The sequence below is a fragment of the Vicugna pacos genome, chromosome 16, assembly GCF_048564905.1.
Source record: "Vicugna pacos chromosome 16, VicPac4, whole genome shotgun sequence".
NCBI classification, from domain to species: Eukaryota; Metazoa; Chordata; class Mammalia; order Artiodactyla; family Camelidae; genus Vicugna; species Vicugna pacos.
In genome coordinates, this window is record NC_133002.1 from 8,047,235 (window position 1) to 8,075,160 (window position 27,926).

General features: G+C 52.0%; 1 protein-coding gene and 2 long non-coding RNA genes across 9 annotated transcripts in view; 2 read left to right on the forward strand and 1 right to left on the reverse strand.

The window, feature by feature from the left end:
- Positions 1-6,483: 6,483 nt before the first annotated feature.
- DNAH2 (dynein axonemal heavy chain 2) overlaps positions 6,484-27,926 on the reverse strand; it is an 80,988-nt gene continuing 59,545 nt past the window's right edge. For 3 of the 6 annotated variants that reach the window (XM_072940399.1, XM_072940394.1, XM_072940396.1), the window contains exons 64-88: positions 27,260-27,429; positions 27,027-27,143; positions 19,854-20,018; positions 19,195-19,320; positions 18,911-19,059; positions 18,771-18,837; positions 18,491-18,641; positions 18,092-18,240; positions 17,788-17,921; positions 17,499-17,643; positions 17,180-17,379; positions 15,654-15,780; positions 13,996-14,182; positions 13,643-13,791; positions 13,307-13,493; positions 12,875-13,065; positions 9,368-9,559; positions 9,008-9,192; positions 8,539-8,767; positions 8,311-8,462; positions 8,100-8,241; positions 7,438-7,614; positions 7,266-7,340; positions 6,950-7,100; positions 6,484-6,815 (exon numbers count right to left, since the gene is read on the reverse strand). In XM_072940399.1, coding sequence (XP_072796500.1) covers positions 6,661-6,815; positions 6,950-7,100; positions 7,266-7,340; positions 7,438-7,614; positions 8,100-8,241; positions 8,311-8,462; positions 8,539-8,767; positions 9,008-9,192; positions 9,368-9,559; positions 12,875-13,065; positions 13,307-13,493; positions 13,643-13,791; positions 13,996-14,182; positions 15,654-15,780; positions 17,180-17,379; positions 17,499-17,643; positions 17,788-17,921; positions 18,092-18,240; positions 18,491-18,641; positions 18,771-18,837; positions 18,911-19,059; positions 19,195-19,320; positions 19,854-20,018; positions 27,027-27,143; positions 27,260-27,429 — 3,872 coding nt within the window. In that variant the 3' untranslated portion in view covers positions 6,484-6,660. The remainder of the gene's footprint in view (positions 6,816-6,949; positions 7,101-7,265; positions 7,341-7,437; positions 7,615-8,099; positions 8,242-8,310; positions 8,463-8,538; positions 8,768-9,007; positions 9,193-9,367; positions 9,560-12,874; positions 13,066-13,306; positions 13,494-13,642; positions 13,792-13,995; positions 14,183-15,653; positions 15,781-17,179; positions 17,380-17,498; positions 17,644-17,787; positions 17,922-18,091; positions 18,241-18,490; positions 18,642-18,770; positions 18,838-18,910; positions 19,060-19,194; positions 19,321-19,853; positions 20,019-27,026; positions 27,144-27,259; positions 27,430-27,926) is intronic. The other 3 variants (XM_072940398.1, XM_072940395.1, XM_072940397.1) reach the window with 3 other exon arrangements.
- Positions 6,942-7,703, forward strand: LOC140686420 (uncharacterized). Its single transcript, XR_012060229.1, has 2 exons — positions 6,942-7,073; positions 7,216-7,703. It is a non-coding gene; the product is annotated as an uncharacterized lncRNA (long non-coding RNA).
- On the forward strand, positions 17,793-27,900 carry LOC140686419 (uncharacterized). Of its 2 annotated transcripts, none has more exons than XR_012060228.1 (6): positions 17,793-17,939; positions 18,804-19,031; positions 19,905-20,227; positions 26,587-26,802; positions 27,078-27,161; positions 27,701-27,900. It is a non-coding gene; the product is annotated as an uncharacterized lncRNA (long non-coding RNA). The 2 variants fall into 2 exon arrangements; XR_012060227.1 differs by having other exon boundaries at positions 18,804-18,994.

Genomic DNA, 27,926 nt, shown 5'->3' on the forward strand with positions numbered 1-27,926 from the left:
TGCAAACTGCTGCAGCTGCTGATGACACTGCCCCCAGGGAGGTGCTATTTCTGACCCATGTAAGGCCCCTCACCTGGCCAGGGTAGTGGTCAGCTGCAGGCTAGGGAAGCCAGGCAAGAAAGGTCCTTCTGCTGGAGAAGGGAGTTTGAGGCTGGAACCCTCCAGAACAGGGATGCTCAGAACATGAGACCAGGGGGTGAGTGAGTGACTGTGTGTGTGTGTGTGAATGTAGACCAGGGGGTGAGTGAGTGTGTGTGTGTTTGTATGTGTGTGAAGTCTGTAGCATTTGTGTATGTGGTTGTGTTGGGGGAGAAGGGGATGCTGGGGAGGGTCTAGCCTAGAGAGAGGTAAGTGGCAGGCCTTTGGACAGACCAAGAGGAGTGAGGGTTAGCCAAGGGGGTCAGAGGGGGTGTGTATGGGGTGTCTGGATACCAGGGTGGGGGAGGGGCTAGCAGCCATTTAAAGGGCCAGCCCCAGAGCTTTAATCCCTCACCAGCCCTGGCCCCAAGCCGGAGGCTGTAATTCATCTGTCCAACAGCTGGGGTGGGTGTGGGGGGGCATGTGGACGGGAAGGGGGAGCTGGGGGAGGGGCTGGGGCTTTCTTGTGCACAGAGCCAAACAACAAAAGGGGAAGCTGAAAAGCCAGCTCCAGTGTGCCCAGTCCAGGCTGCTGACCTGCAGACCTGCAGACCTGCAGACCTGCCTTTGGCCCCCACCTGGCGGCTGACAGACTCCGTAGTTTAGACTCAAGGATTCTTGGCCAAGGAGTCCATGAACCTAAAGGTGGGGCCCTGGAGAAGGCCCAGACTGACTGACCCCCAGGCGAGCTGTCACCCCTCCTCACAGGCCCCAGCTGCAGCACTGTCCCAGACCTCGCCGTACCCACAACAGACTCGGCCTCAAATGCCCTGCTCACCAGGCAAGCCTCCCCAGACATGGCCTGCCGGCTCCCCCTCCCGCTGTCGCAGGGTGGCAGTGGCCACACCAAGGCTGTCCCTTTAAATCATTACCACCCCTGATTGTGTGGACGAACAGAGGGCCCTGCCCCCCCAAGCAGGCGGCTTGCCACCTCCCCCCCACGAATCCCCAGAAATGTGAGGGCCATTTAAAGGGACAACAGGCAGCCGGGTCTCTAACCGCCCCCGCCCCCACCCCACACACATTCACAGCCCCTTTCTACCCCGCGACACACAGCCCCCTGCCCCTCCAGAGGGCCCCCCAAATTCCGGTTCTCTCCACACCCCTAGAGACTGCTAGAAGGAGAAAGGGGGCCAGAGTTGGGGGGCGGGGAACTGGGGGAGCGAGAAAAGGACAGGGACTCCCTCCTTCCTCGGAGCCCCAGGGGACAGGTCACAAGGAAAGCAAAGCCTGGAGAAGCAGCGAGACAGAGCCCCGAAAGGTGCCGCGGGCAGACCTGGGGCGCACAGGCTGTCGGGCGAGGGGAAGGGAGTCGGGCTGCACGAGACGGCGGCGCGACCAGCGGGCAACCAGCCCAAGTCGGGGAGATGGAACAAGGAGGGCCGGGGAAAAGAGGCAAGGACGAGGGGAATGGGGAGACGGAACCGGGGAAAGGGGTCATCCGGGAGGGTGTGAAGGAAAATCCGAAAGGGGAGGGCGAGCCAGGCCGGGGTTACCTGCTGGGTGTCTGTCCCCCGGCGGTGCCCCCGGAGTCCGGGTAGGGAGGGGGGGAGCAGCAGGGGGGGGAGTGGGGACTGGGGGGGCGGGGGAGACGGTCCCTCCTCTGCCTCCTGGGCCTGCCCCGGCGCTTGCAGCCTCTGCCTCCCTCCCTCCTCCTCCCCGTCCCTGAGTCCCGGAGTCAAACAAAGAACTGTAGCAGGCTCTCCCCAACCCCCTCCCTCCTCCTCCTCCTCCTCCTCCTCCTCCTCCACCACCTCCTCCTCCCCTCCCTCCCTCCCCACCAGCAGGCTCCCTCCTCCTCCCTTCCGGTCTCTTCCTTTAACTACTCGCCCCCCCCAACCCCCAGCACTAGTCTCTCTACCCACCCACCCGAACCTTTTACACACCCCTCAGCCGAGCTCTGTCCCCGCAGAGGAAACTGTGGAGTGCCTTTGCAAAATTGAAGGCTCCAGAGAACATGGGAGGGGACTGGGGGCTTGCTCAAAAATCAAGAACCACAATACAATTATTTTATTTTCACAGCCAGAGAAATAGTCTTAGCTGTCTCTTTTCCAAGACGGGGGAAAAAAAAATCCCAGAGAGAGCAATACAAATCTGACTAAAGCCTTCATCAAATAAAGTGCACAATGCAGTGGAAGCTAATCCCCAACCCCCTCCCCGCCACTGGCCAAATTAACACAAACTCTCCACTCCTCCCTGATGAACTCCTATGGTCCTGGCCAGTTTCTTGAAGCAGGCTTACCAACTATAATAAAATAACTAATAGCTTTTAACAATAATAAGCATATCGTAACAAGCATTCATTCAGTGTTTGTTTTGTGCCAGGCACTGTGCTAAGTGCTTTGCCTAAATTATCTCATTTTTTCCCCTATCAACTGCCTAGAAAGTGGGTATTGATATTTAAATTTTCAAGATGAAGAATATGAGGCTCAAAGAGGTGGTGACCTTTCCAAGTCCCTGTAGCCACGGAGTGACAAAGCTGGGAATGAAATCCAAGTCTGATTTGACAGCCCAAGCCCTAAGGTACATAAAAAGGGAAACCAATGTTTTCCAATACCATAACCAACCCCAAGACTCAATAGAGAAGAGCAGCCATAACTATCAACTGAGTCCTCCTCCTTCAAGAGAGAGATCCACCTACCTACACAGAATAAAGACCCATTACTTTTCAGCCTAATACAGTTTCTTGACTCTTTTCCTCACTGCTGGTGGTGGGGGTGTGGTGCCATTGATTAAGGTCAGGGCTGAGCTGGTATCCAGCGAGTCGCCATACCACACACAGCTCTTCTCTAGGGGTAGGTATCTTGAAACCACTCCCAGTTCAACTCAAAACGGGGCAGGGGCAATTGGACACTTGGCAATGCAGCAGGTGGAAAAGTGAAGACTGCTGGGAGGCTCTTTCCAGGGGGAAGAGGGCTTGGAGGGAAAGTTCTTCCATGTCAATCTAAGGAAAAAGTGACCCAGGGTCCTCTAAGCCCAGCAAAGGGACAAAGTCTTTCCACCAGGCCACACCCTTGCCCCTCCCTCTCACAAAACTCCAGGCCAGGGTTTCCCACCTGCAGGACGCTAAGGCCAAGGAAAGGGAGGGGGGGAAAAGATGGCACGGGTCTGCAAGTGGACTCGGGGCAGAGGTGGGAGGGGGTGCGAGGGGCCAGAATGGAAAGGGGAGGAGGCCTCACTGCCTGGCAACTATCCCGGGGCACGTGCATTGGTGACATCATCCCAAGCCACTCTTAACACAGACCTTTGACCCCGAGGGGTGGAGAGGGGCTGCTGGCTAAGCTTCCTGGGAAATAGCCTTAGGAATTCTGGGAACCGAGAAAGAAGAGGAAGGAAGGAACCCAGGCGGCCCGCCCTTATCTTTTGCCCCCAATGCGGCTCCAATCTCAGGGACTCGCCTCTTGGCTCCGCCTCTCCGCCTCCAGCCCTGACCTCCCAACCCATATTTCTGACGGAGTCCCGACACGCCTCTCAGATACTGTGCCTTCTCTCTCCCGGGCGAGATCTCGGGTGGGGGGCGGGAGGTGGGGGACGGGGGCACTAGGTCCCGCAGGGCTCCGTCTCTCACCGGCGGGTTCCCCTGTGCCCCAGCCGGCCGCCAGCCGGAATCTGTCTGGGTCCCAACTCTCCTGCCCCTCCCCGCGCCGTTCCAGGGCGGAGTCTGTGGAGTTGAAATCAGGACACGGCAAGAGGAAGAGTTATATAACTGGGAGAAGCCAAGAAGGACGAGTGGAGACCGGGAGAGACAGTCCGAAAGGAGCCGAGGGAGGTGCAAAGAGCACCAGAGCGAGTGGGGAAGAAACGTTAGGGATGGGAAGGATTTTGGTGCACGTCAAAGAGGAGGAATTCACGCGAAGACGGCGCGTGATGGTCTGGGAAGAGTCACCTGGGCCATCCGGGGCTTCCCCGCAGCGCCCTCCCCCGCCACCAACAGCAGCTAGGGCCGACCGAGTGAAGCCTCGGGAAGGGGCGCTGATAACTCGTTCCGTTCCTCTTGGGGAGGCAACCTAAGCCAGAGCCCGGGAAGGCAGCAGCGGAGCATATGGGGCCGGAAACCACAGCTCCGCCCAGCCCACCTGGGAGAGTGGGGCGCCAGCTGGGGGTTGGTGGGGAACAGGTAGCTGGCCCCTCCCACACCAGGCTAAGCATTAACTGCTCGAGACCCTGAGAAAGAGGGCTAGCGGACCCAGACGTCTGGGTCCCCAGGGGTTGAGAGCAGCCCAGGACTCGCTTGCGATCAGAGACTTTAGATGGGGGTGGGGGGCGAGCGACGACTTGCTGCGCAGGCGCAGGGGGCTACTCGGGCGCGTGCGGCAAAGGGAGGAGGGTGGGCGCGAGCGTGTGGGAGTGCACGTGCGGGTCCCGGGCAGCTACCCCCTCCCCGCCTCCACCTCTTTCCCTCCCCTCTCCCTCTTCCTGTGGCTCTACGATGCCTCCTCCACATTGGCTGCCAAGGCTCTGATGTCAGGGGCAGCCGCTGGCGCGGATTGGACGGACGCGAGAGTTCGGGAATCCGGCTCCGAGTCTAGCTCTCCAGTTACTCTGGCAACAAGGCAAGCAACCCCCGGGAGGGAAGGGGAGCGAAGCGCCGCTCAGCGCCTCTCCTGGGTCCCCGCCTCCCTCCGGACGACCGCGCCGCGTCCGTTTCAGGTGCAGCGCTGCTCGCTACTCCCCTCCCTCTAGGGTTCTCCCTGACTCGAGAACCAGGAGACCTGCCCTCGACCTTCTCCGCGGTTTCCCAGCCCCCAACTCTGGCCAACTCCCTTCCCAAGTCACAGCCACGAGCCGCAGCAGACAGGAAGCGAATCTGCGTTGCTTAGTAACCTGCCCGCGTGCCCCCTCCCCAATATTTACCTCAGCTCGGGGAGGCGGAGGCTGAGCCCCGACCCCCTCCCCCTTCCCTGCCCTTCGCCCTCCCGCCCACAATTTCCTGTGAGGGGAGCCGAGATGACAGGAAGTCAAATGGGCACCTTAGCCCACCTTTCCGTCTGGCCAGGGCGGGGGGCTTCGGCTGTTTTCAAGACCACATCCCCCACCCAGGACCCTGAGTTGCACTGTGCGTCTCGCTCTCGCCATCTCGTGGCTACGTTGGGACGGTTCAGCGGGGAAGGGCCCAAGCCGGGTGAGGGATGGGAACAGATGAGAGTGGGGGCTGGACCGGGGACTAGCGGGGTGAGGCCGAGCGCAGTAAAGTGAGATGCGGCGGAAAGGATGCGGGCGAAGACAACCACTGGGAGGCTATCAGGACTCTTGATGTGAGGGGCAGGGCTGAGACTTACACACCTCACCCGTGGGAAGAACTGGAGGGAGGCTTGAAGTGGCCCCGGGACCGGAGACACATCCCTGCCTCACCACACCCGACCTCAAGAGGATATCGCACTGCCCTATCTGCAAACCCTGACCTTTAGTCCTGCCCTTCAGTTAGGGACCGTCCCGCCCTAGTGTCAGGAAGGGGAATCCCAGCCCAAGAAGGACGGGGAGTCTTTTCAGGCCTCTCTCGACATCCGGAACCCATGTGCCACCCACAGCTCTTCCCTCGCCTCCGCCCTGATCTTTTCTAGGGGACCCAGATGTCCTGCGCCCCAGTCTCCTTCCCAGTGCCTTTCGCGAGACCCGAAGCCCATCCCCGGCTCTACCCTTCCTTCGACTCAAGCGTCCCGCCCCCCTGCACGGAGATGCTTTTCCTTTTTCCAGACGCCCTCGCGGCTCCCCGTTACCTGCTTCTGGGGTGTCCCAGGTGTTCAGGCTCCCCAAGGTCGTCCAGGGGGTCGAGCGGCCCCCCCCTCTCCCAGGACGGGGCTGGGGGGGCCGCTCCGCCCCGTGGCGCAGTTGGATTTTCCAACACAAACACCGCCCCCCAGCCCCGATCTCCAGCCCCGCCCCCTTCCCATGGTCCCGCCCCTTCTCGCGCCAATGTCCCTGTCTCCGGCTCCGCCCCGCTTTCTGCCGAACCGTTCGCCTCAGCGCAGGTGCCGAGTAGGATGCAGAATGCGGGGTACAGGGTTCAGGGTGCAACGAACGGGGTCCAGCACCGACCCCTGCCTGACAAACCCCTATTCCATTTGGATCACGCGCCTTTCCAAAGTAAATCCCGCCCCACCCGCTCAAGTCCTGCCCCGAGGTTTAGCCACACCTTCTTTAGGCCCCAATGCTCTGCCCATTCGTTCAAGGCCACACCTCCCTCCAAGGCCTCCCATTTCCCGTGCTCCTTTCCTTGTCCAGGAGCAGCTTACGGGAGCCCCCGTCCTCTGTAAGGCCTGGGCTTCCTCCTTCCCCACGCCCCCACTATCCCATTAAGAGACTTAGGGCTTGTGGTCGCGGGCGTTCTACTACACCGAACTCCAATACAATTCTTCCACCTTTATGGCTAGCACAATTAGGTATTTACCAAGGCCCCATTACACGACAGATTCAATTAAGGTCAAGGCCTGAGTGAAGTCCAGCCTCTGTCCGAGGTGCATTATCAGCCTTGGCTCCAAGAGTCCTCGACCCTCCCACAAGCAGGGAAGAAGAGAGGCCCTCTCAGCTGTCCAGGCTCATGAGTAGAGCAGTGCCCCTTTTGATCCAATGATCAGATGTCATGGCCCCAGACCGGAGGTCAATGCCAATGACAAAGGATGCGCGGTCTGAGCTGCCTGCCCGGTTGGGATAGTAATAGCAGGGACAGGAGTACATTCCTGAGGGAAAGGAGAGGAGAGAAAGTCAGACCCTGGAGGCTCTGGGAAAGCAGGGCAGGAGCGGGTGTGGGGGAGGGGTGGCAGAGGGACCCAAGCGAGGGATGGGGCAGGCAGGCTTGAGGGAGCTGTCCCACCCTTGGCACTCTTCTTGCGGCTCTCAGCAGGCCGGAAGTGGATCGTGGGCATGAGGCAGACAAGCTGCATAGGCTCTGCCTCCACCAAGCAGGAGTTCTTCCGGTCCCAGCCGGCACCTTCCAGGTATAGTCCCCGAACCCAGACACCGTCCTGGGGAGACATGGGGGCGGGTTGGGGGGAAGTCTAGACCCTCAGTTGCCAGCCTCCCTGACTTGCCACCTCTCTTCTCCCTTCTTAACCAATTGTTTCCCACCTTTCCTCCCAGCACCCTCCTCCACCAGACCCCACTCTGCTCAGAGCACATCTGGCTCCCACCTTAGGTGGATACACTAGGTTGCTGTCGTCCACAGTGGAAACGATAAACTCCCAAGAGAGGCTGTCCACTGAAATCTGGAGATTGAAGGTGAGAATAAGGGAGGACCCCCAGAGAGCAGAGAAAATACATGTCCACAGCATCGCTCCCCATCCCACTTTCCATGTTGCTCACATTGTTTTGGCGAGCTGAAGACTGCAGCACAGCGGTGAGGAAGCCAGTGGGAAAGGTGAAGCCAGACAGCCAGAAGATGACAGGAGGCCGCGCACGGCTGGCCCACAGCTCAAACTGTTCCACACGCAAGGCCAAGTCCCGGGTCCATGAAGCCAATGGCTTTTGTGAGGGATATGCCTGGAGGACGAGGCAGTGTGTGTTTATTCACTCACTTATCTGTGCACTCATAGCCTTATTCTGAATACTTGAAGCAGATACAAGAAGAATATATGGTGTCAGCCCCTGTTTCCCAACCATAGTTGAGCAAAGCTCTCCAAAACCCAACTACCAGGAAAGAAGCATAAAATGACAGCTATTTATTAACAGTAATGACGGTGATATTAACCAGTTACCATTGATGAAGCACCTACTGAGCGCACAGAACTGGGAATCCTTCAAACATCCTTGGAGAGGTTAGTGACTTTTTGAGTAAGTTTCTAACTTAATAGCTTTGCAAAGTCGGTCAGTGAAGGGCAGAGCCAGATTTCAGCCTTGGACCTGCCTGACTCCAAAGCCTAAGCTCAACTGAATTTTGCCATCTGCTTCCCTAGAACCAGGTTGGGGGCACAGGGGTGCAAGGAGAGCTCATTTTTGGAGGCGGATCAACAGTGATGTAGTCTTGCCTTTCCCCAGAGCGGAGGGACGTGGGCATCAAAGATGCAATTGAAAATCTCTTCTAGGCTTGTAGACATGACGATGAGGCCCTGGATGCCTTTTTCTAGGTCTGTCAGTGAGAACCTAAACAGGATAAGGTGGAGACCCATTCTAGGCAGGCAGTGAAGGCCCTTCCTCTTTCCCCCTCCCCAGATTCTGCAGGACCCCCATCCATCTTACAGGATGGTCTCCATAAGCTTGTTGTATCTCTGAATCTCCTGCAGAAGAACCACACTGAGCGGGGAGGGGTCGAGAGCCAGCAGTTTTCGGGTCCCCTCATAGTCGATCATTTCCGGAATCTTCTGTTTCACATCACCGGCCAGCTCAAGGACCTGCCAAGGCAGAAGCTCTGAGTGCAGACTGCTCTTCCCTGTTGTTTTCCTCCCGCAGGTGTCTGTCTGGCCTTACCTTCTCTTCCCGGCTCTGGCCGCCGGCCCTGGCGGGTGTAATCTGGGGTTGCAGGGAAAGCAGAGTCTCAAAGAGAGTCCGTGCCTCAGTGATCTGGGAGGCCACATCCGCATTGGGGTGCTGGCCAAAGGCCTCAGGCGGGTCCATGCTGGGCAACATGCTGATGTACTCCTTGTATGAGGCCAGGCTCCCATCCTTGGGGATGAAATAGGTCTCCAGTTCTGACAACCTGGGGAGTCACGCATAACTATTGTGGCACTGTGGGGACGCTGGGGCTTCCATGCCAGGCCAAGACCTGATTCATCCAACTCCCTGCTCTTGCTGCCTCCTCCCCAATCCCACAAAGTCTGCCTTCTCCCAATTGCATGTTCTCTCCTCAGACACTTCCCCTACCCCACCCCCATTGTTGTCCTGCCACCTGGTCTCTCTTGTCCTCTGCCCCACCTTGTTCATTGCCACCCTCCCTCACCGGTAGGCGGGGGTCGATAGAGACTGGTCGCAGAAGTAGTCGTTGATGTAGGTGGTGAGCAGGCGCCGGTCCCAGTCATCTGTGATGTGTCCACCATAGTTGACGCCAGCGATCAGGTACTTGAGCGCATCCCAGGGTGTCTCCTCATATTCATCCAGGTAGAGGCTCAGCAAGTTCTCTGACACCTGTGTGTGGTCCCAGCCCCAGCCCCAGCCCCCAGCCCCACACACAGTTACGGCAGGAACTCTTCCAGGGGCACTGTAACAAGGGCTTTGTCAGTGGATGTACCTGCAGGGTAGCCATAGGGCAGGAAGTGGAAGGAGAGAGGGCTGGGGTGAGGGAGTCCTGGGTAGCACAAACCTCAAAGTCAGAGTCATTGAAGCCATAGATGATGTTCCAGCCAAGATGCAGGAACTTTTTGCGTTCAAGTAAGACAGAGTGGAAGAAGCACAGTGCAAACAGCAGCTTCTTATACTTGGTGGGTTTGGAGCAGCGGGAAAACTGTGGTTCTGTCATCAGTTGGTAAAGACGGGTCATGCTGGCCTTTAGGCCCTGGGGACAATGAAGTACAGAGGTGGGATGACGTGCATCTTGCTCGGCCCTGCCACTAGGACCACTGTGTACAGTTGTGGAGGTTGCTCACTGCACAAGGGCAATGGCTGAAAGGATGAGTGGAGGCTGAAATCCAGTCCTTGAGCTGCATGCCAAGATGCGCACTCATTCACAGGGCTGGTGCCTTTCTCTAATTCACACACAGGCACTGTATGGGCTAGTGGCAGTCCCGCCCTCTTGTGCACCCCCCGCCTACCTTTGATCCTCTCTGCTATGAAGTTCTCAATGGTGGGTAGGCCAACTCAATTTGGGAGTGCCAGAAAATATGAACAAAGACATAAACATGCACTATTAATGAGCAAAAATGTACACAATTATGTGCAAAGGGTCTATGTAAAGTACCGAGGAATAAATCTAATAAAAATGTACACATCTTTGTAGAGAAAATTACAAAACTTTATTGAAATAAAGACTAAATAGGGGGGAGGGTATAGCTCAATGGTAGAGTGCGTGCCTAGCATGCACAAGGTCCTGGGTTCAATCCCCAGTACCTCCATTAAAATTAGTAGTTAAAAACCTTATTACCCTCCCCCAAAAAAGACCAAATGGAGAGACCTACTATACTCCCAGCTTGAGAGGCTCAATATCCTAAAGATGTCGATTTCCCCCAAATTGATCAAGAGACTTTTTTTGGTGGAACTTAACAAGCTAATTCCAAAATTTATATTGGAGAACAAAAGGCCAGGAATAATCTGAAGAAGAATAAGGTAAGGGGCTTGCCTTCCCAGCTATCAAGAATTATTACAGAGCTAGATAGTAATTACGGCAGTGTGTGTTGACCCCAGGACGAAAAACTCGACCTAATAATAGAATAAAGGGCCCAGATATATATATATATTTCATATGTATATATAAATAAATAATTATATATATGGTGATTGGGACATTTAACAAGAGATTTAGATAAAAATAATGTATCAATTCACTGAAGCTGGCAACTGTGCTTCAGTTATGTAAGAGACCATCCTTATTCTTAGGACTGAGCCCTTTACGCTGAAATACACTGGCATGTGTAGCGGTGAAAGGCCAGGATATATGCAGTTTACTCTCAAATGGTTCAGAAAAAGTATAACTGAAGAGAGAGAGAAAGAGAAAGAGAGAGAGATCAAATGATAAGGCAAGTGGGACAAAATGTTAACAACAGATGAATCTGGGTAACAGACACGTGGGGGTTCTTTGTACTCTTACTCTTACAACTTTTCTGTAAGTTTAAAATTATTTCCAAATAAAATATTTTAAAAATATTGGCCTCTGTCAGCTACCAAAAGAAACCCAGTTGTACCCAAGATACCCTGAATGTCCTACTTTCACAGAAGTTTTGGCAGATCCCAGGGAGGTTCTGCATCACCAGCAAACAGTATTTCACAGAAAGCTCTCCTGGGCTGAGCTAGAACGGGCCCTCTCTGCTGGGGCCCTCTCCCCTGGGGCCCTGCCTCACTGCAGAGCCATCCTCTTGGACTCCTCCCTCTCTCCTCCTGGATTTCCCTCGGAGTCAGAGTTATGCCCACCTAAACAGCACCTACCTCCAAAACTCCTCTGCCCATCACAGAGGGGGCGCTCAGCCAACAGGGGGCCCTCTAGCAACCAAGGCACACACCTCTTTTAAAAGGCAAAAGTAAGGCTCAAAACAATGCATTAAAAAAAAAGTTCTGTTACATTGGCAACCCATTTCTGGACTGTGTGACACTTTAAAATGGGGGCGCAGAATACTTTTGTTGGCAGAAAAAATAAAGTTAGATAAAAATCAACTTTAAACTTTTTTTTTAAATTAGTGGTGCCATTAACAAAAATGGGATGAGCTAATCCAAGTGGAGGAGCTGACAACTTGTTTTGAAGTGTGGGATTTACAGTGCTGGCATGCCAGAAAGAAATGCTTTGGAACCAGGTGGAATTCAGACCTGGAACTGAGTTTGAAACTGGAACCAGAGATGGGATTGGAGTTGAAATCAGGAAGAGGACAATTTCTCCATCAACTTGTGAAAGGAGGAAATGGAGAATGGGGACAAGACAGGAGGGGAAAGAAACAGAGAAGTAATAAATGATGTGGCAAGAGGCAGATGGGAGGGGACCAGGAGTGTGTGTCGGGGGAACCAGGGAGAGGGACAGTCAACTATGTCAGCCAGCCCTAGGTGGGTGAGGAGGATGAATGGTGAAAGACATCCACGTGTGTGCTCGCCAGCCATCCTTGTTCACTGAGTACCTGCTACATACGGGTCCTTGTGTTGGTCATAGGATGAGCAAAACAGTGAGAGGCAAAAAAAAAAAAAAAAAAAGATGTGGTCTCTGCCCTCATGGAGCTTACAGTCAGGAGAAGTCAGGCATTAATCAGAATCACACTAATCCGTATAAAGTCCCACAGTGAGCAGTAAGGTCAGAGGGAGCAGTGAAGGTTGTAGGAGAGTGTGTCACTGGGTGTTGACCTAGACCTGGAGGTCAGGGGCTTCCGGACAGAGTGCTGCTGGGGCTGCGACCTGAAGGGACAAAGGAAGTAGGGAGAACAGGGAGGGCAGCAGGTGCAGAAGCCTGGGGCGGGAGAATACAGGGTCTTTCAAGGAAGAACAACAAAAAACTTTAAAAGTTAATGGTGTCGGTAGAGCAAAGAAAGCAAAGGGAAGCGTGGCGACCCACAAAGCTGGGGACATGCCCGCTGAGGTACACAGGCCACGTGAATAGGATTTTCATCTTGATTAAGAGCCATGAAAATCTATTAAAATAGTTTAAGCAGGGGGTAAGTGGGTAGGATGTAGCAACATGATCAGATTTTAAAGGAGCAGTATGACTGCATCAATGGTGAGCCTGTAATATTAAAGATAAACATTTCAATAAAATTGGAGAGAAGGAAGGAGAAAGAGGCTGAGAGTCCAGGCAGTGACATGAGGGAGAGAATGCAAGGAAATGCCGGGAGGAGGGAGGGCCAGAAGGGTCTACACTCTAGTTATAGACTCTTTGTCTTAGTGTCCTCCTGTGACACGAGAGTGACAGCACTTACCTGATAGTGTGTGTCTGTTAAATGAATTAATTAACGTAAAGCATTTAGAACAATGCCTGGCACATAATAACACTCGAGAAATGTGAGCTATTACTAGTATGTTCTAGAGTTTGGCACACAGAGGAGAGAAAGGAGGTGGGGAATTATAGAGGCCAGTAGAATCAAATAAGCTGCATTGTTAACATTAAGCCCTCTCTCTGAGGCCAGTAGGAGGAAAGGTAGACCAGATGGCACAAACGATGTTGGCTACCTACAGTCACCCATACCTTTGGTGGCTCTGTGGTCATCTTGATGCTGGCCTGCAAGATTGAGATGGGGAAGTCCGGGTGGGGACTGGAGCTGAGCCAGAGGCGGAAGGAAGGGTGAGGATCCTCCACCTGCAGCTGTTCCACCAGTTTGTCCAGATTAGGCATCCACGACAGTGACAGGTGGCAGTTAGCCAGGAACACCCAGTGTCCTGCAAGGGGATGTTGGATGCAGCAGGAACCATTCGCTGCACCCCATCTGTCCCCTCCACTTTCCACCTTATTGTGGGTGTGTGGCGGTTGAGGGGTGGGGTCCAAATGCTCAGGTCTGCCACTCCTGGGGCCTTCTGGAGAAGCAGGAGCTGCAGTTACAGCAGCATGACTGAGGCTGGAGGTGGTGGGCAGTCAGGCCAGGGCCAGGGATGGGGGTAGAAGAATGGGGTGGACACTGACCCTGAATCACACCCTCTCGGAGGAGCCGAGCTGCGATGGGGGCCTGGCCCTGGCCCAGGGACAGGGCGTGGAAGCGCTGAGCCATGCCTGTGTGCTCTGCCAGCTGGAGCAAGGCACTGGTGGGGTCCACACCGGGGGACAGGATGAATACAAGTGGGGTCCGTGGGGCTGAATCCTCCATCACCTGCTGGAAGCACAGGGCATGGCCTCAGGCAGAGGGCCACAACATAAGGCAGTGGGAGAGAGAGACTGAGGAAATGCAATGACAGACTGGAACAGGGAGAGGGAGGTGGGAAGGGCATGGGCACGTGTGGGCAAGGAAACCAAGCCACTGACCAACTTCATGTTTAGCACAGGCGGCTCGATGAAGCGGGAGCCAAGGTTGGAGACAATGAAGGAGGTTACGCAGAATGCCACGCGATCCTGGCGCAGGGAGCGAACGATCAGCATCCGTTGCATTTCATTGCAGGCATTCTCCCACTCACCTGGGAATGAAGTGAGTAATTGCAAGGAGAGTGAGTCGGGAAGAGCAGGGGATCTAGACAAAGTGGCACCTGTAGGAACGCTTGGCCTGGCCTGGCTGGGAGGCAGATGTACTGAGGGAACTTGGGAGAGGGGAGGAAGAAGAAAGGGAGGAGCAGGCACATGGCTGAAGGAGGGCAGGAGAGAGAGGCTCAGCGCCCAGGCACCTGGCAGCATAGCCTTCTCGGGGGTGGCACTGGTGTACCACAGGTGCCAGTCACGAGGATACTGTTCAAAGGAGTTCATGAGCCCATGGAAGTTGGTCAGTTTGTCCAGCTCTGTGATGTTATCCCAGTAGGCATCTGCGAGCCAGCTGGTACAGGGGTTATCCATTTGGCCCTCACGATCCAGGACCTTGGAGGGAATGAGAGAGGGGGAAAGGATTGACCAGGAACATCCCCAAATAATTATTTTTTATTTTATTATATATGTAATTATTATTTTAATATATATATTTAAGGTGGAAAAGCCAAGGTGAGTATTGCATGAAACGAAGTGAAGAAGTGAAGACAGGAATCTGAGATGGACTGGAATCTATCTTTACTGGGGAATAAATTGGGGGGGCGGGGTGCCTAGGTCTCTCAGATGCTGTGCCGAGACCACAGAGCCCAAAGTCAGGAAGCGGGCGCCCTCTGGTGGTTGCCTGGCAGTAATGTCTCTTACCCAAATGATTTCGATTGTAACCTCATCCTTGAGAAAAGCACAAACTGTTCACTCACTTATTTACTCTCTTTAACAAATATTTATTGTTCACCAACTATGTGTTCTAAGCACCTGGGACACACTACTGAACAAAACAGACAAATGTCTTTGCCCTTGAGAAGCTTATATTCCAACATGGGACAGCAGATAATGAACCAAAAACATACTAAGTAAATTGTCTAGTACGTTAAAGATGATAGTGCCACAGGAAAAAAGACTAAGTTGAGGAACATAAGGGAGGTTGGAAGTTTGGAGTATTAAATGAGAAAGTCAAGGAGGTCTCAGTGAGGTGAGACTTGAATCAAGACTTGAAGGAGGGGAGAGAGGGCTCAGTCTACACCTGGGGGAACAATTTTCTGGCAGAAGGAACAGCCAGTGCAAAGGCCCTGAGGTGGAACATGCCTGTGACAGGAGGAGGCCTGTGCAGCTGGAGTAGATGGAGTGAGGAGTTTGGCAGTGGGAGAGTAACATCAATGACGGGGCATCCACTTTAAAAGCATCTCTCTGGTCGCTGTGTTGAGAAATTAGGGGCAGCGGAGGCTCTTACTAAAATCCAGATGAGAGGTGAGGTGAAGGTGGCAAAAGGAATGAAACTGTTATCCAAGGAGGGGTGGTGACTGGCCCAGGGAACTGTGGTATAGTTGGCAGCTTTAAGGACCCACTTGAGGTGAATGGTCGTGAATTGAAAGCGATTCTAGTCAGTGTGGGTGTGTTTTTCTCCAGCCACGTTCAGCTGCACAGACCACAAAGGGACAGAGGGAAAGGACAGCTAGCTCTAACCAGAGAGCAAACACCACACCGAGCAGGGTGGGAGCAAAGGGGCCGAGGGTGTGTGCAAGGGAGAGAGTGTAATGGTGACCACGGAATTCGGGCTGGGGAAGGAGGGGCCTGAGAGGTGGTGAAAGACGATGTCTATCAGTCGTCAAGCCCAGGCAGGGGGGGCTTGAGGCAAGTTACTCCCCGCAGCCTGGGGGGCTTGTCGTGCACCTGCTCCTGCCAGTTTTCCTCTACTCGCTAGCTGGAGCCTCGGGCCTTACCTTCTGGGTCTGGAGTCCCCATCATACTTGCCCCCGCCCCCAACCCTGTCCACCCAACACTCGGATGTGCCCTCTGCCCTACTCACCACACCCCCACGTAGGAAGAAGTTGTATTCATCCATGTTGAGTTTGCCAGAAGTCTCCAGAATTTTGGCACACATCTGAAAACTGAATAGCAGCTTGTGGCGCTCAAAAAGGGTGCGGCAGGTGTACCTGGGAGGGGACAGGGAGTGGGGTGGTGGGAGGCAGGACACTCAGCATGCATGCTTACGGAGTGAAGATCATACAATGACACAGCCTTACACAGGAGGAGGACCTTAATCAGCTTCTGATCCAAACCTCCTATAAACAGCCTAGCATTCAGTGAACCAGAGAGAGGACATGATTTTCCCAGAGTTTCCTCATCATTGGTTGGACCTGCACTACATGCCAGGTACTCAGCCAGGTCCTGAAGACACAAAGATGAATGAACAGTTTATATCCTGGAGGAAATCAGGCCGAGTGAGGACAGGTAAGAGGCAGTGATTGTGATATGATGTGCTGAGTCCTATACAAGGGTGGAGAGGAACTGCCCCGAGGTGCACAGAGTTACCGAGTGATGTGGAAGAGGAGGAGAGGGGAGGACACAGGGAGAGCTCAGAGCAGGAGCAAAGCAGGGGGTTGGGGGAAGAAAAGCACTGTGTGCCGGCCAGTCCGGATGCTCAGGCATCCAGCATAAGCAGGGGAAAAGTGAGGCTGGGAGGCAGGTGGCGGCCAAGACTCAGTGGACTTGGTGGCCACAGGACACAACCACCAAAGAGTGTAAGCTGGGGGTGGCATGGTCAGATCTGTGTGTTTGAAAGGCTCACACGGGCAGCTGCAGTGGGGCAGATAGGAGAGGGACAAAAATGGAGGCAGAACAACCTGTTCAGGGCCTCTTGGGCAATTCAGAAAGGAAGATCGTGGAGGCCTGAACTGAAGTGCAGACATGGCAGTGGGGAGGCCCAGGCAGGGGACCAGTTTGCAGAAGGATTCGTAAGCAAAACCTAGTGACTGATCTGAGGGGTGAGGGACTGGGAAGCATCCAGATTATCCCCCAGCTTCTGGCTCGGATGCCTGGGAAGCAGGTGTTGGTGCCACTCGGGGTGCGGACCCCAAAGGAAGAGGGAAGCTAAGGAGCTTGATCTGAAACAAGCTGAATGTGAGAGGTCTGTGGGATGTCCAGGAAGAGAGCACACTTGCTACTCAAAGCGTGAACCACAAACCAGGAGCAGCAGCTTCACCTGGGCGCTTGTGAGAAAAGCAAGACCTCGGGCCCCAGCCCAGATCTACTGAATCCTTATTTGCATTTTAACAAGAGTCCCAGTCTGTGGGCGCTTTACCATTTGAGAAACGCTGGTGTAACAGACACAAGGCTAACGCTCAAAGGAGACCTACAGGTAAGACACTCTGAACCCCGGACTCTTCAGCCCAGGTGTGATGGTTAGACCCTGAGATGGACGCTCCCCAGGGGAGGTATATGGAGAGGAGAAGAGCAGGGGACCAGGTATGGTGGCTTGGGACAGCACAGCGCATAAGTAGAAAGAAGGGTCAGCGTTAGAGCCACCGGGCCTCCCGCCGAGGGCGCCCAGACCTGTAGACAGCGTAGGTGTGGTACTCATTCAGGTAGTCGATGCGATCCTCCAGCTTGTTGCTGCGATGGCTCTTGTCGATGCTGAGGATAAAGAGGCTGATGTAGGCATCCAGCGAGAACTGGTACATGGGATCGATGCGGCCCATGTCGTTGAGCACGAAGAACAGCACCGAGGCCCGCTGGGCGCACGGGCGGTAAGCCTGCGGAGGGGGCGGAGTCCGGGCCGGAGGGCGGGGTCAGGGCCACGGAGGGGCGGGGTCACGATCGGGGGCGGGGCTCCGGGACAGAGGGGGCTGGGCCGGAGGGCGCTGGAGTTCACCTCGCGGGCCACGTCAATATTGATCTCCGTGGTTTCACTGGTCTCCAGCTGCTCTGTCACCTCAGTGGCGGTTATCTTGGAGGTCCGCAGCGTGTTCACCAGCTGCACATCGTCTAGCAGGGAGCCTGTGGCCTCGTTCAGCAGCCTGGAGGGAAGCCAAGAGGCACGTGGATCGAGGGGCTAGGGGTACTGGGCTGGGGGTGGGGGTAACTCCTCATCAGCCCCCTCGAATGCCAGTCTTGCCTGCAAGCAGCCTTGCAGGGTGGGGCGGGGGCAGGCAGGGTCTTACCGAAGGATCTCATCCTCCAGCTCCTTGAGCTTCCTCTTGCCAGCAGCGATATTGATGACCAGTGAGTCCTTCTGCTCCTCCAACTCAGGCCTCTCCTTCCGGACCACAATGCCCAGAAGTTGGGCCTCCAGGCCCTGAGATTATGACTTGTGGTGAGAATCTCACTCCAGTGACCTTTACCCTTTTTATCCCATTACACCTCCCAAGCCCGAATCACCTCCTGCCAGACACAATCGGAGCCTTTTTCTCAGTACAGCCCTTCCCACTTCACCCTAGTTCAGTCCAGGCACCAGCCCCAAGCCACCTGTTCTTTGACAGCAAAGTTGACAATGGTGGTCTTGGCTGAGGTTTCCGGGCTGTAGTGGGGGTTGGAGAGCTTGGTGGTGATGTAGAAACGGAAACTGGTATTGTATTCCACCTCCTTATCTCCAATGCGCATCAGCAGCCTACCACCTGCACCCACAGAAGGGTCAAGGACAAGGACCTCATGTGACCAGGTGTGGGCTGACCTGTTGTTCCCCAACCAGAATCCAGTGGCAATAGCTCACCCTGCCCCAATGGCCCCAGTCCAGGGCTGTCTGAATGCTGGGACAGTTAAGTAGAGGACACAACCAAACAAGTGGCTTTCCTCCCAAGTGTCCTAACTTAGCTGGTCTCTAGGATTTGTCCCACAGCCCAACCCCACAATATACTGGGCCCTGACCAATTCGAGCTACAGATTTGTTGAGCACAGGGTTAAGTGTGGGGTCCAGATATTCCTGCACGTTCTGGAGCAGCACTGGGTATCCAAACTGGATGGCCTTTTCTAGGACTCGAAGGTAATCGCTCATCTGCAGGTCGATGATCTGTAGGCCCTAGAGAGCAACGGGGAAAGATGGAAGTGCTGAGGGATACAAGGGGGAAAACAGCTTAGGTAGGACCTGAGGAAGAGCCAGGCTTGGGGAGAGAATCTAAGGGGACAAATCAGCTCCCCAGTCTTATACCTGGCTTCCTTCCATGTTCTTGATCCATTTCAGGGCCTGGGCCTGAGGATCAATCATCAGTGCCCACCTGAGGGAGGAAGCATGAGTGAGAAGGCAGGCTCTGCCCTCACGTGGCCTTGTGCTCCCAGCAGCATCCTTACCTGTTGCCACGGGTGACGATGATTCCATTCTCAGTGGAGAAGGCATCTGAGGGCAACCCTTGGATGTTCCAGTCTCGAACTTTGGTAGGATTGGACAGGAAGTTATCAAAGGTGAAGCGGGGTGAGCAAGGAACCTGCAGCTCCCGGATCTGGGTGGGAAGAGCCCCAAACTTCATCCTGGAGATCTGAGCCCAGCACCCCTGCCCCTTCCCAACATCTCTGCTACTCACAGGCCCTGGTCTCAGAGCCCATGAGCTCAGTCATCACGCCTGAGCCCCCCTCACCTTCCTGATCCAGATCTGGTTGACGATCTTATCCCGGTAGTTGGTCAGGAAGGGTCCCATGTAGGACAGGAAGGCAGCTGCCAGGAGACAGTCGCCTACTAGGTAGCCCAGATCCTCCTCCAGGCCCTGGGGGACAGCAGGGGAGGTGTAATGCTGCCTGTGCCCCCAGCACCAGAGACCCTTGGATTACTCTGAAGACATTCTCCCCTGGACACTACCAGTTCAGAGAGTCTTTCCCTTCCTAGACACTTGCGCCCTGAGAACCCTAACTTATTCTCATGACTTTTGAGTTCTCTTTTGTAACAGCAGTGTTTACATTCTGATGATAAGGCCTAACCCTCTTGTGAAGCCGGGGTAGAGACAAGATGCCCCATGTCAGCTTCTGTCTGGTTAGAGTCTTGTATGCAAGGGTCCTCATGTGTGCTTGGTTTCCAGCCTTACCTAAACATGGAGGCAGATCCTTAACACAACAGAAAGTCTCTCCTTCTGCTATTCTCACCAAATGCGAGCAGGGGAGGGGAAGAACTCCCATGTCCCATTCTTGGATGTCCCTACCCACAAGTGTCCCCATGTCCCCCGGCTGCCCCTCAACCTAAACAGGATAGGAGCTCTGGGCACTGGTGGGCAGGGAGGAAGCCAGGTGGTACAATGGATCTCACCTTCACCGTCTCCTCCCATCGGGCCTTCTCGCCGGCCAACCCCGACACCAGCATCCCAGCTCGTTCCAGCTTCACTTCCATCTCCTCCGACTTCTTGCGAAGCTCCTCCTTCTGTGCCAGCTTCTCATCGTACTGTTTCTTCAGCATCTCCAGTTTCTCGGCCACCTGGGAGGGAGCAGAGTACAGGGATCAAACATGGGGCTTGAGGCCAGATTGTTCTAGCTTCGTATCGCCAGCCCGCCTTGCTGTGGCTGTATGGTCTCGGGTAAATCATCTCTTTGAGCCTCGGTTTCTTCATGTGCAAAGTAAGAACAGTAACACCTACACTACAGGGTTGTTGTGAGGAGGAAACAAGATCAAATATGTTTCATGAGGTGAGTTTTCTTTCCCTTCCCTCCATCACTCTTTCCTTGAGCCTGGAAGCTACTTGGCAGTGGAACTCAAGACTGAGTAGGAGACACACCTCTTGTAGCATAATAATAAAGCAGGCAGGAGAGGACCAGATAGCACAAAACCAACCACGGCTCCATGCCAGAGGCCGTACCTAAGGTGGGACCTTGAGAGAGGGAGAAAAAGCTAGAATGAACCCAGGAGAGGTTGCAGAGAGGAAGAGGGAATCCATTCAAGAAAAAGGCCCAGGTTCAAGGTCCCACACCAGAGACAGGACCTGGGAAGAGCTCTGCCCACTAGAGAAGCCTCCCTTATCTCAACCCATTGCCACCCGTGGTCTCTGTAGAGGCTGGAATACAACTCAAATCTGAAGTCAAGAACTGACCATGTGGTGATCACTCGTAACATTTAGAGATAGCGAATAACTATGTTGTGTGCTTGTGATTAACATAGTGCTGTATGTCAGTTATATGTCAAATGAACAAAGAAACTCATAAAAAAGAAATCAGGGGGAGGCTGAGTGGTAGAGCTGGTGCTTAGCATGCATGAGGTCCTGGGTTCAATCCCCAGTCCCTCCATTAAAGAAATAAATTAGTAAATAAATGAAACAAAACAACTCCCCCCTCAAAAAAAAAAAGAAATCAGATTTGTGATTACTAAAGGCAGGGGGATGGGGAGGGGGAACTGGCTGAAGGTGATCAGAAGGTACAAACTTCCAGTTGTAAGCTAAATAAGTACTAGGGATGCAATGAACCACAGGATAAATACAATTACATTGCTATATGTTATACATGAAAGGTTTTAAGAGAGTAAATCTTAAGAGTTCTCATCACAAGGAAAATCTTCTTTGGTGTCTATATGAAATGATGGATGTTCACTAAATTTATGGTCATTGTTTCATGATGTATGGAAGTCAAATCAGTATGCTGTACATCTTAGACTTACGCAGGGCTATGTGTTAATCATAGCTCAATAAAACTGGAAGGAAAGAAAAAGAGTCTTTTCTGGGACACCGTGTGTGCGCCTGACTGGCGGACAGTAATTGTGCCTTTTCATGAAGAGGAACGGGGGCTGACACCGCATGAAGTGCCTGCCACATAACAGTGCACATGATAAACATCAGTTCTCTTTCCTGCTGGTGTCTCCACTGGGAGAGGTAGCCCGATCAGATCCTTGCCCTGCTTTACTCAGTGAGCCTCATCTGGGCTCTGTAAGGATAAATGCAGGTTGTAGCACAACATCCAGCATGCAGTAAGTAAGCAATACCTGCACCCAGTGATGGAGGTTGACCTCCAAGAACTTGGAAATGGGATAGGTAGCTCTCCAAGGGATTTTTTTTTTAATTTTTATCTTTTTTATTTTTAGGGAGGTAATTAGATTTATTTTTAGTTTTTAAATTGTTTTCCGGGGGGAGGTAATTAGGTTTACTTTTTTATTTTCTAAGAGGAGGTACTAGAAGATTGAACCCAGGCCCTCATGCACCCTAAGCATGCACTCTACCACCTGAGCTATATTTTCCCCCCCTTATTTATTTACTTTTAGCGGAGGGATTGGGGATTGAACCCAGGACCTCATACATGCTAAGCAGGCACTCTACCACTGAGCTTTACTCTCCCTCCTTCCAAGGAATATTTTTCAAAGCAAAGTGGAGATTCAAAATGTCACCTTCGAATGACAGGGCGGCCGACAGGGCAGCTTACAGGTCAAGCCTCGGTAGTCATCTGTTAGAAGGCATTAACATCTAAAGAAAGAAGGGGTTACTCGGTGATCAGCTGGGCCACTTGGAGGAAACACTGGCTGGGGGCCTGCCCCGGTGGAGGCCATGCATCCGGCAATCTTTACCGCGTGGCACCTGTCATCAGGTTCACGTGACCACCTCCCAGCACTGAGGCCTCGCTCATCAGCAACACTCTGATTATAATTTGGCTTCCCACGGAGACTGGTCTCTGGCGAAGCTGCCAGCCCACGAATACTTCTGTATTTCCTTACTTATTTTGCATGTAGTGTTTTCTTCACTGTTTTTATTTTTTATGCGAGGAATAGATGCATAAAGTTAAAAACCTAAATAATTTAAAGAGGTTATAGTGAAAAGCAATAATCCTCTAGCCCACCTTTTCTCCTCAGTCCCATTCGTCAGTAGCAAATTATTTTTTTAACCATTTCTATTTTTATTTCTTCCGGTAATTACCTCTGTATCTCTGAATGTTATGCTTATGCCACTATTTAAAATATATATATTTGCATTTTTTGTTTTTTTGTAGTTTTCATCTTTTTAATTAAAAATTATTATGAAAAATTTCAAACCTAGGAAAAAGAATAATTAACCATAAAAGAATAATATACCTACGTATCCATATCAAGATTTAACAATTGTTAACATTTTCTATATTTATTCCATCTACTTGTTTTTTTGCCAAAGCATCTTAAAGTAAATTACAAACTCATGAAATTTCAACCCTAAGTACCTCATAAGGCATCTCTTTTAAAAAGGACATAATCACAACACCATTATCACACCTAACATCAGCTTTATCTTTTTTAAAAAATAATTTTTTCCCATTTATGTCTCTTTTGAATAGTGAATACACCTCACACAAAATCAACATTCTTAAGAAACAAAAGCGTACCAGTGAAGGGGCAGTCTTCCTCCCACTCCTGACCCCAGCCCCCAGCCCCCAGACCCCCAAGAGGGAATCACTATCACCAGTTTTTAGTATCGCTTTCCAGACAGAGCTCACACTCAGAGCCCATTCACAGTAAAGAAAATATCAGCACCGTGAGGGCGGTGGCGTGTTCACCGCTGAATCCTTCAACCTAAAATAGTGCTCAATCATTTCTTGAATGGATGATTTTTTTTTTCAAAAAGAGAAATGGGAACATTCAATAACATGGGTTTTTGTACTTTACTTTTTTTTACTTGTCTCCAAATCAGTTCTTGTCAAGCTGCCTCATTCTTTTTACCAGCTGTGAATAATTCTGTGTGTGATGGAACCATAATTTATATAACAAGCCTCCTACTGATGGACATTTGTGTCTTCCCAACATTTTCTATTATTAACGATGCTGTAATGAGTATCCTTGTACTTGCATAAGCACATCTTGACGCTGCTGTTTCTTTTCTATTTTAATTTTGTTTACTTGGTGAATAAGTAACTTAAAAATTCAAAAGGCGTAAGAGCATGAGAAATCTTCCTCCCAACCCTGCTCCCTCAACCACCCAGCTTCCTTCTCTAGGCAGCCAGCATGACCTGTTTCTTGAAATTCCTTCCAGCGCATCCTCTACAGATACTACAAGTATATTCCATGCTGCTATTTCCAGGTTATCAACTTGAGACTATTTCTAGTGACTCTATGCTGTGACAGATGAAGATCTGCTTCCCTAATACCTCCACACCGCAACCCCTTTCTCTCTACTCCTAATAGTTTTATCTCTTCTCCTGGGTACCTTTATAACTTTAAATAAGACTTTAAAACTGCATTTTATTTTATCTACTGCAAAAGCATTGCCCTTCCTTCCCCTCAACCCCAGTCTGTATCCACTCCCCAACTTTTTCCACTGTACTTTTATTTTTATGTTGTCGAGGCTGACAACATTCCCATTCAGAGACCACACTTGCTCTTCTGTGCTCTGTTTCTAGATTGATTATCAAGGTCAAATCCCAATAAACAGCGTCGACATTATTATGACCTGGGTTGCTGCCCAGTGTGAACTGGGTGGCTGGCTGAGCTGCTTGTGGCTGAGACACATTCCGAAAGTTCACTGTGTGTGCTGAACCGGTTGTTAAATACTTTTTCTATTACCCCTGATGATGTGTTTTCGCTTTCAGAAACTTTTACGGGTTGGATTGAGTCTCTGATTTCTCTCCCGTGTTTTCTGTTTCTGGTTTTGCTTCTTGTATGATATTCCTTGACGCTGTCCTCCCATCCTTCTACCAAATGTCATACTTTGATCATTTTTAAATTTCCCAGAATTCTTTGTCTCTGCTTGGACTTTCTCTCTGATCATCCTATTTTTGTTTTGTGGATGTCATTTCTTCCTTAATCACTCTCTGAGGATACCAATTAGATTAGGTCTGCTTTTTAAGTTTGTCTCTGTAACTTGACTTATCTCTGGGTTTATTTTTCCCTCTAGGGGGTCATGTGTTGTCACAAATTTTTGTCTCCGTCAGTCTCTTGTGTGTTGGAAGACTTCCTCCAGGACCTTTCCTCAGCCCTTCTCCAGGAGAGGTGGTGGCTGATCTGACTGGTAAAATTGGGAAGACTAAACTGGGAATTTCCAACTGAGCTCGGGCCCTTTTCTATTAGGGGTGGGCACGAGTTCCTCTCTGGCCCCTTGGCAATGCCCGAGACCAGGTAAGTCTGTTTGAAGATGGGGTCACTACTAAGGGAGCTGCTTGCTCCCAGACATCGGCCACATCCTCCAACCTAGCCTTTACAGGTGATTTTTGGCCAAATACCTTTTGTTTTATTTCTCAATTTGTTTGGAACTCGGGCATAAAATAAGATCAGTAGATCTCAGATCCCTTCAACAGTACACATATTTGCAGACCAGAAAACCCACCAAGAAGCTTTCGGCGGGGCTAGGGGTTTCCTGGGCAGACCGCGGGGCGTGGACAGGTGTTTTGAGTTACGTGATCTGTAGAGGCTCGTATTAGGCTGGTGGGTTTTTACACTTATGTGATTGACTTTTAACTTCTGCAGCCTTAGTGAAAGTCTTTAAGCCGACCCTGCATTATTTTGACCTTGGTAGGCGGCTGCAGCTTTGACCACTATTTCTATAGAGGTGGGATGTTTGAAGCAGAAACTTCTAGGAAATGGCTTGGGCAGAGGAAAGATGTGGTCTGCAGGAGTGGCTTTATTTAAGAGTACTATAGTGGATGCAAATTCTGTTCTGACTCATTTCAGAGCCTTGCGGGGCAATTTCTAAGCCGGTGGTCCCTGGCTCTTGCTGTGCGTCAGAACTGGGCCTGGGGAAAATACATTTTCAGGGCCCCAAGCAAATGGGTAATGGTTAAAACTATTTACTCAAGATTTGGATTGACACGCGATCCAGCTGGTCTCTGGCCTCTTCCCAGACCACTGGTGTTCTGTGCAGGCTTTCCTCTCTCTGTGCGGCTCTGACAGGGAAGGCTTCAAACTGCTGACTTCCAGGTTTCATGAGAGATTCTTGCTCTTTCGGCCTGGGGTGGAGCCCAGCATCAGCACAGAGCTCTCTGCAAGCAGCTGGGTAAGGTTGCCTGGTTCTGAGGTTCTGGTAAAAGGTGCATTTGGATCTTACACTTCACAGCCTTTTCAGTAACAAAGGAGATGTTTTGGTTCCCTGTCTACTTACTCTTATCAACTAGGGGTCTTCAGGGTAGGGTGTGGACTCCCCACCAGACACCTAACCTTAGGTCCTCTACAAATGTCTGTCCAGTGAATGACATTGTTGGCAGCTGACTCACAGCTCCCTTTTTTCCCTCACATTTCACACATGAAGGGAACAACCTCTAATTATTTGGCCCAGGATATGAGTCACCCAGGGGTGAGAAATCTTTCCAGATGGATTGCCACACCTATGATTATTCACTCTTGAAAAAGAGAGAGTAAAAGAGTGAAGGTTTCCAGAAAGGCTGGGAGGTAACAATGACCTGGGGCCAGGAGGCATGGGTTCCAGCCCCAGACCTGTCCGTAACCAGCCAGCCACTCATTCTCACTAAACCCTGGGCTCCTCATCCCGTCTGAGGGGACTGGACCTGAATGTTCTCTGTAGTTGGTTCAGTTAAAACATTTTGAAATGGTATGGCCAGCTTTGATGACATAAACATTAAAACTTTCTATCCAGTTAAAGATAGTATCAACCAAGTTAGAGGACAAGTGAAGATAGAAACACTGGAAACAATGAGTATGTCCATCAACAAGGGGAGGGGAAATGGTTAAATAAACGATGGTCTAGCCGTCCACTGGCATAACATGCAGTGGGGAAGAGAAGCAGGGCCTCTCCACACACGGATGGAGACCAATCTTCAATATATGTCAGTAAGATAGGAAGGTGTATGTTATGTTTAAAAAGGGGGGAAATGTGCTTATATCAGCACAGAACACTGCTGGATGGATAAACAATAATTTGTAATATTGGTTGCTTTCAAGGGAAGGGAGCTGGTGGCCAGAGAGCAGAGGTGGGAGACTTCTTACTGGATATGCTTTTGTACCTTTTGAATTTCAAACCACGTGGATGTATTTGTATGACCTATCGAATCAATGATAGAAAATTAAATGATAGACTGGAAGAATTTTGAACTCTTTTGATAAAGCACTTAATGTCCTGCCTGGCTTGAGAGTTACCTGTGTGCACATCTTGCAGGAAATCACTTTCTGGATGGTCTGGCCCGTTCACAGTGAGCAACACTCTACCTCCAGACGACCCCATCCCCTCCCCAAAGCACTGGCTCCAGCACCCCCACATTCCTCCTGGTCCAAGCAGCAAAGACCCATTTGGCACACAGATTTCATCAGTTACTACCTCAAGGTCCATCTCCAAAGGGCCTCAGCAAAGGACGACAATATGGCCAGCGCCCAGGTCAGACTTTGAAAGGGCCCCCGGGGGGACAGTGCCCTGTGTCTTTGTAACCCTCTGCCATCGGCCTAGTTTTCTGAGCCCGAGGTGATACAGAGCGGGAGGCAGATAAGACTGTAAGGAAGAGGGGAGTAGAACTGGATGGGGAGAAATAAGTAGTAATGAAGCGTCCGGAAATCAGAAACTGGGGAGAGGGACCACCTCGGAAACTCAGGTGTAGCGCTCACCTCACGCAGCTTCTCCTGGGCCTCAGCCAGGGCTGCCTGCTTCTCCTGCAGCTGGGCCAATGCAGCGTTCATGCGGATGCGCTTGGGCTCCACCACCCGGTACAGCCGCCCGTACAGCTATGGGGAGACAGCCAGGTACTCACCTGCCACCCACCCACCCCAGCTTTCTCCTGGTGCACCTGTCCTCTTCCCAGGCTGGCCTCACTGCTCCCCTCCGCCTCGCCACCGCTCACCTCCATGGCCCGAACCCACATGCAGAGGGACTTGGCAGCCAGCGACACGCGGCCGATGATATCAGGCTGGAAGTCGGGCTGGGCGCAGTAGGCCCCGATCTTCTTCAGGACCTTATCTGAGATATTGTCTTTATCAAAGTTGATCAGTGATTTGATGAAATTCTGCTCCCCTGTGAGATGAAGATCAGGGGCCTCAGCCAGAGGGCCCACCCCCACCCCCCAACTAGGCACAGCCTCGTGTTTCCTGGGCTCAGTACCGAAGGCCAGAGCATCTGGCCTCACCCTGAGTTCCTTCAGCTGACCTTGCTCCCTCCTCTAGAAGCTCGAAGCTCCCAGGGCCTCCACAGTCTTCCCAGCCTCCTCTCCTGTCACTTACCTTCAACACCCCAGCCCCACCACCCTGCACGCCACGCTTGCTATATACTTTGCACTTTCTTCTAGGACAGGGGTCACCAAACCACGGTGGACAGGCTACATTCTAGCAACGGAACTCAGAGCAGAAAAATAGCACAGGAATGAAACAGAAAGACTCTTGTTTTCCCTTTTCTGATTTTTGTCCTTTTAGCTGGTGGGGGAGCCAAGGCACTCCTGTCCTTGAATTCTGTGATACATTCTGTGATAAAGGTATATCTTTATGACAATTCTTTCTTTTTATTTTCTCTTAAGA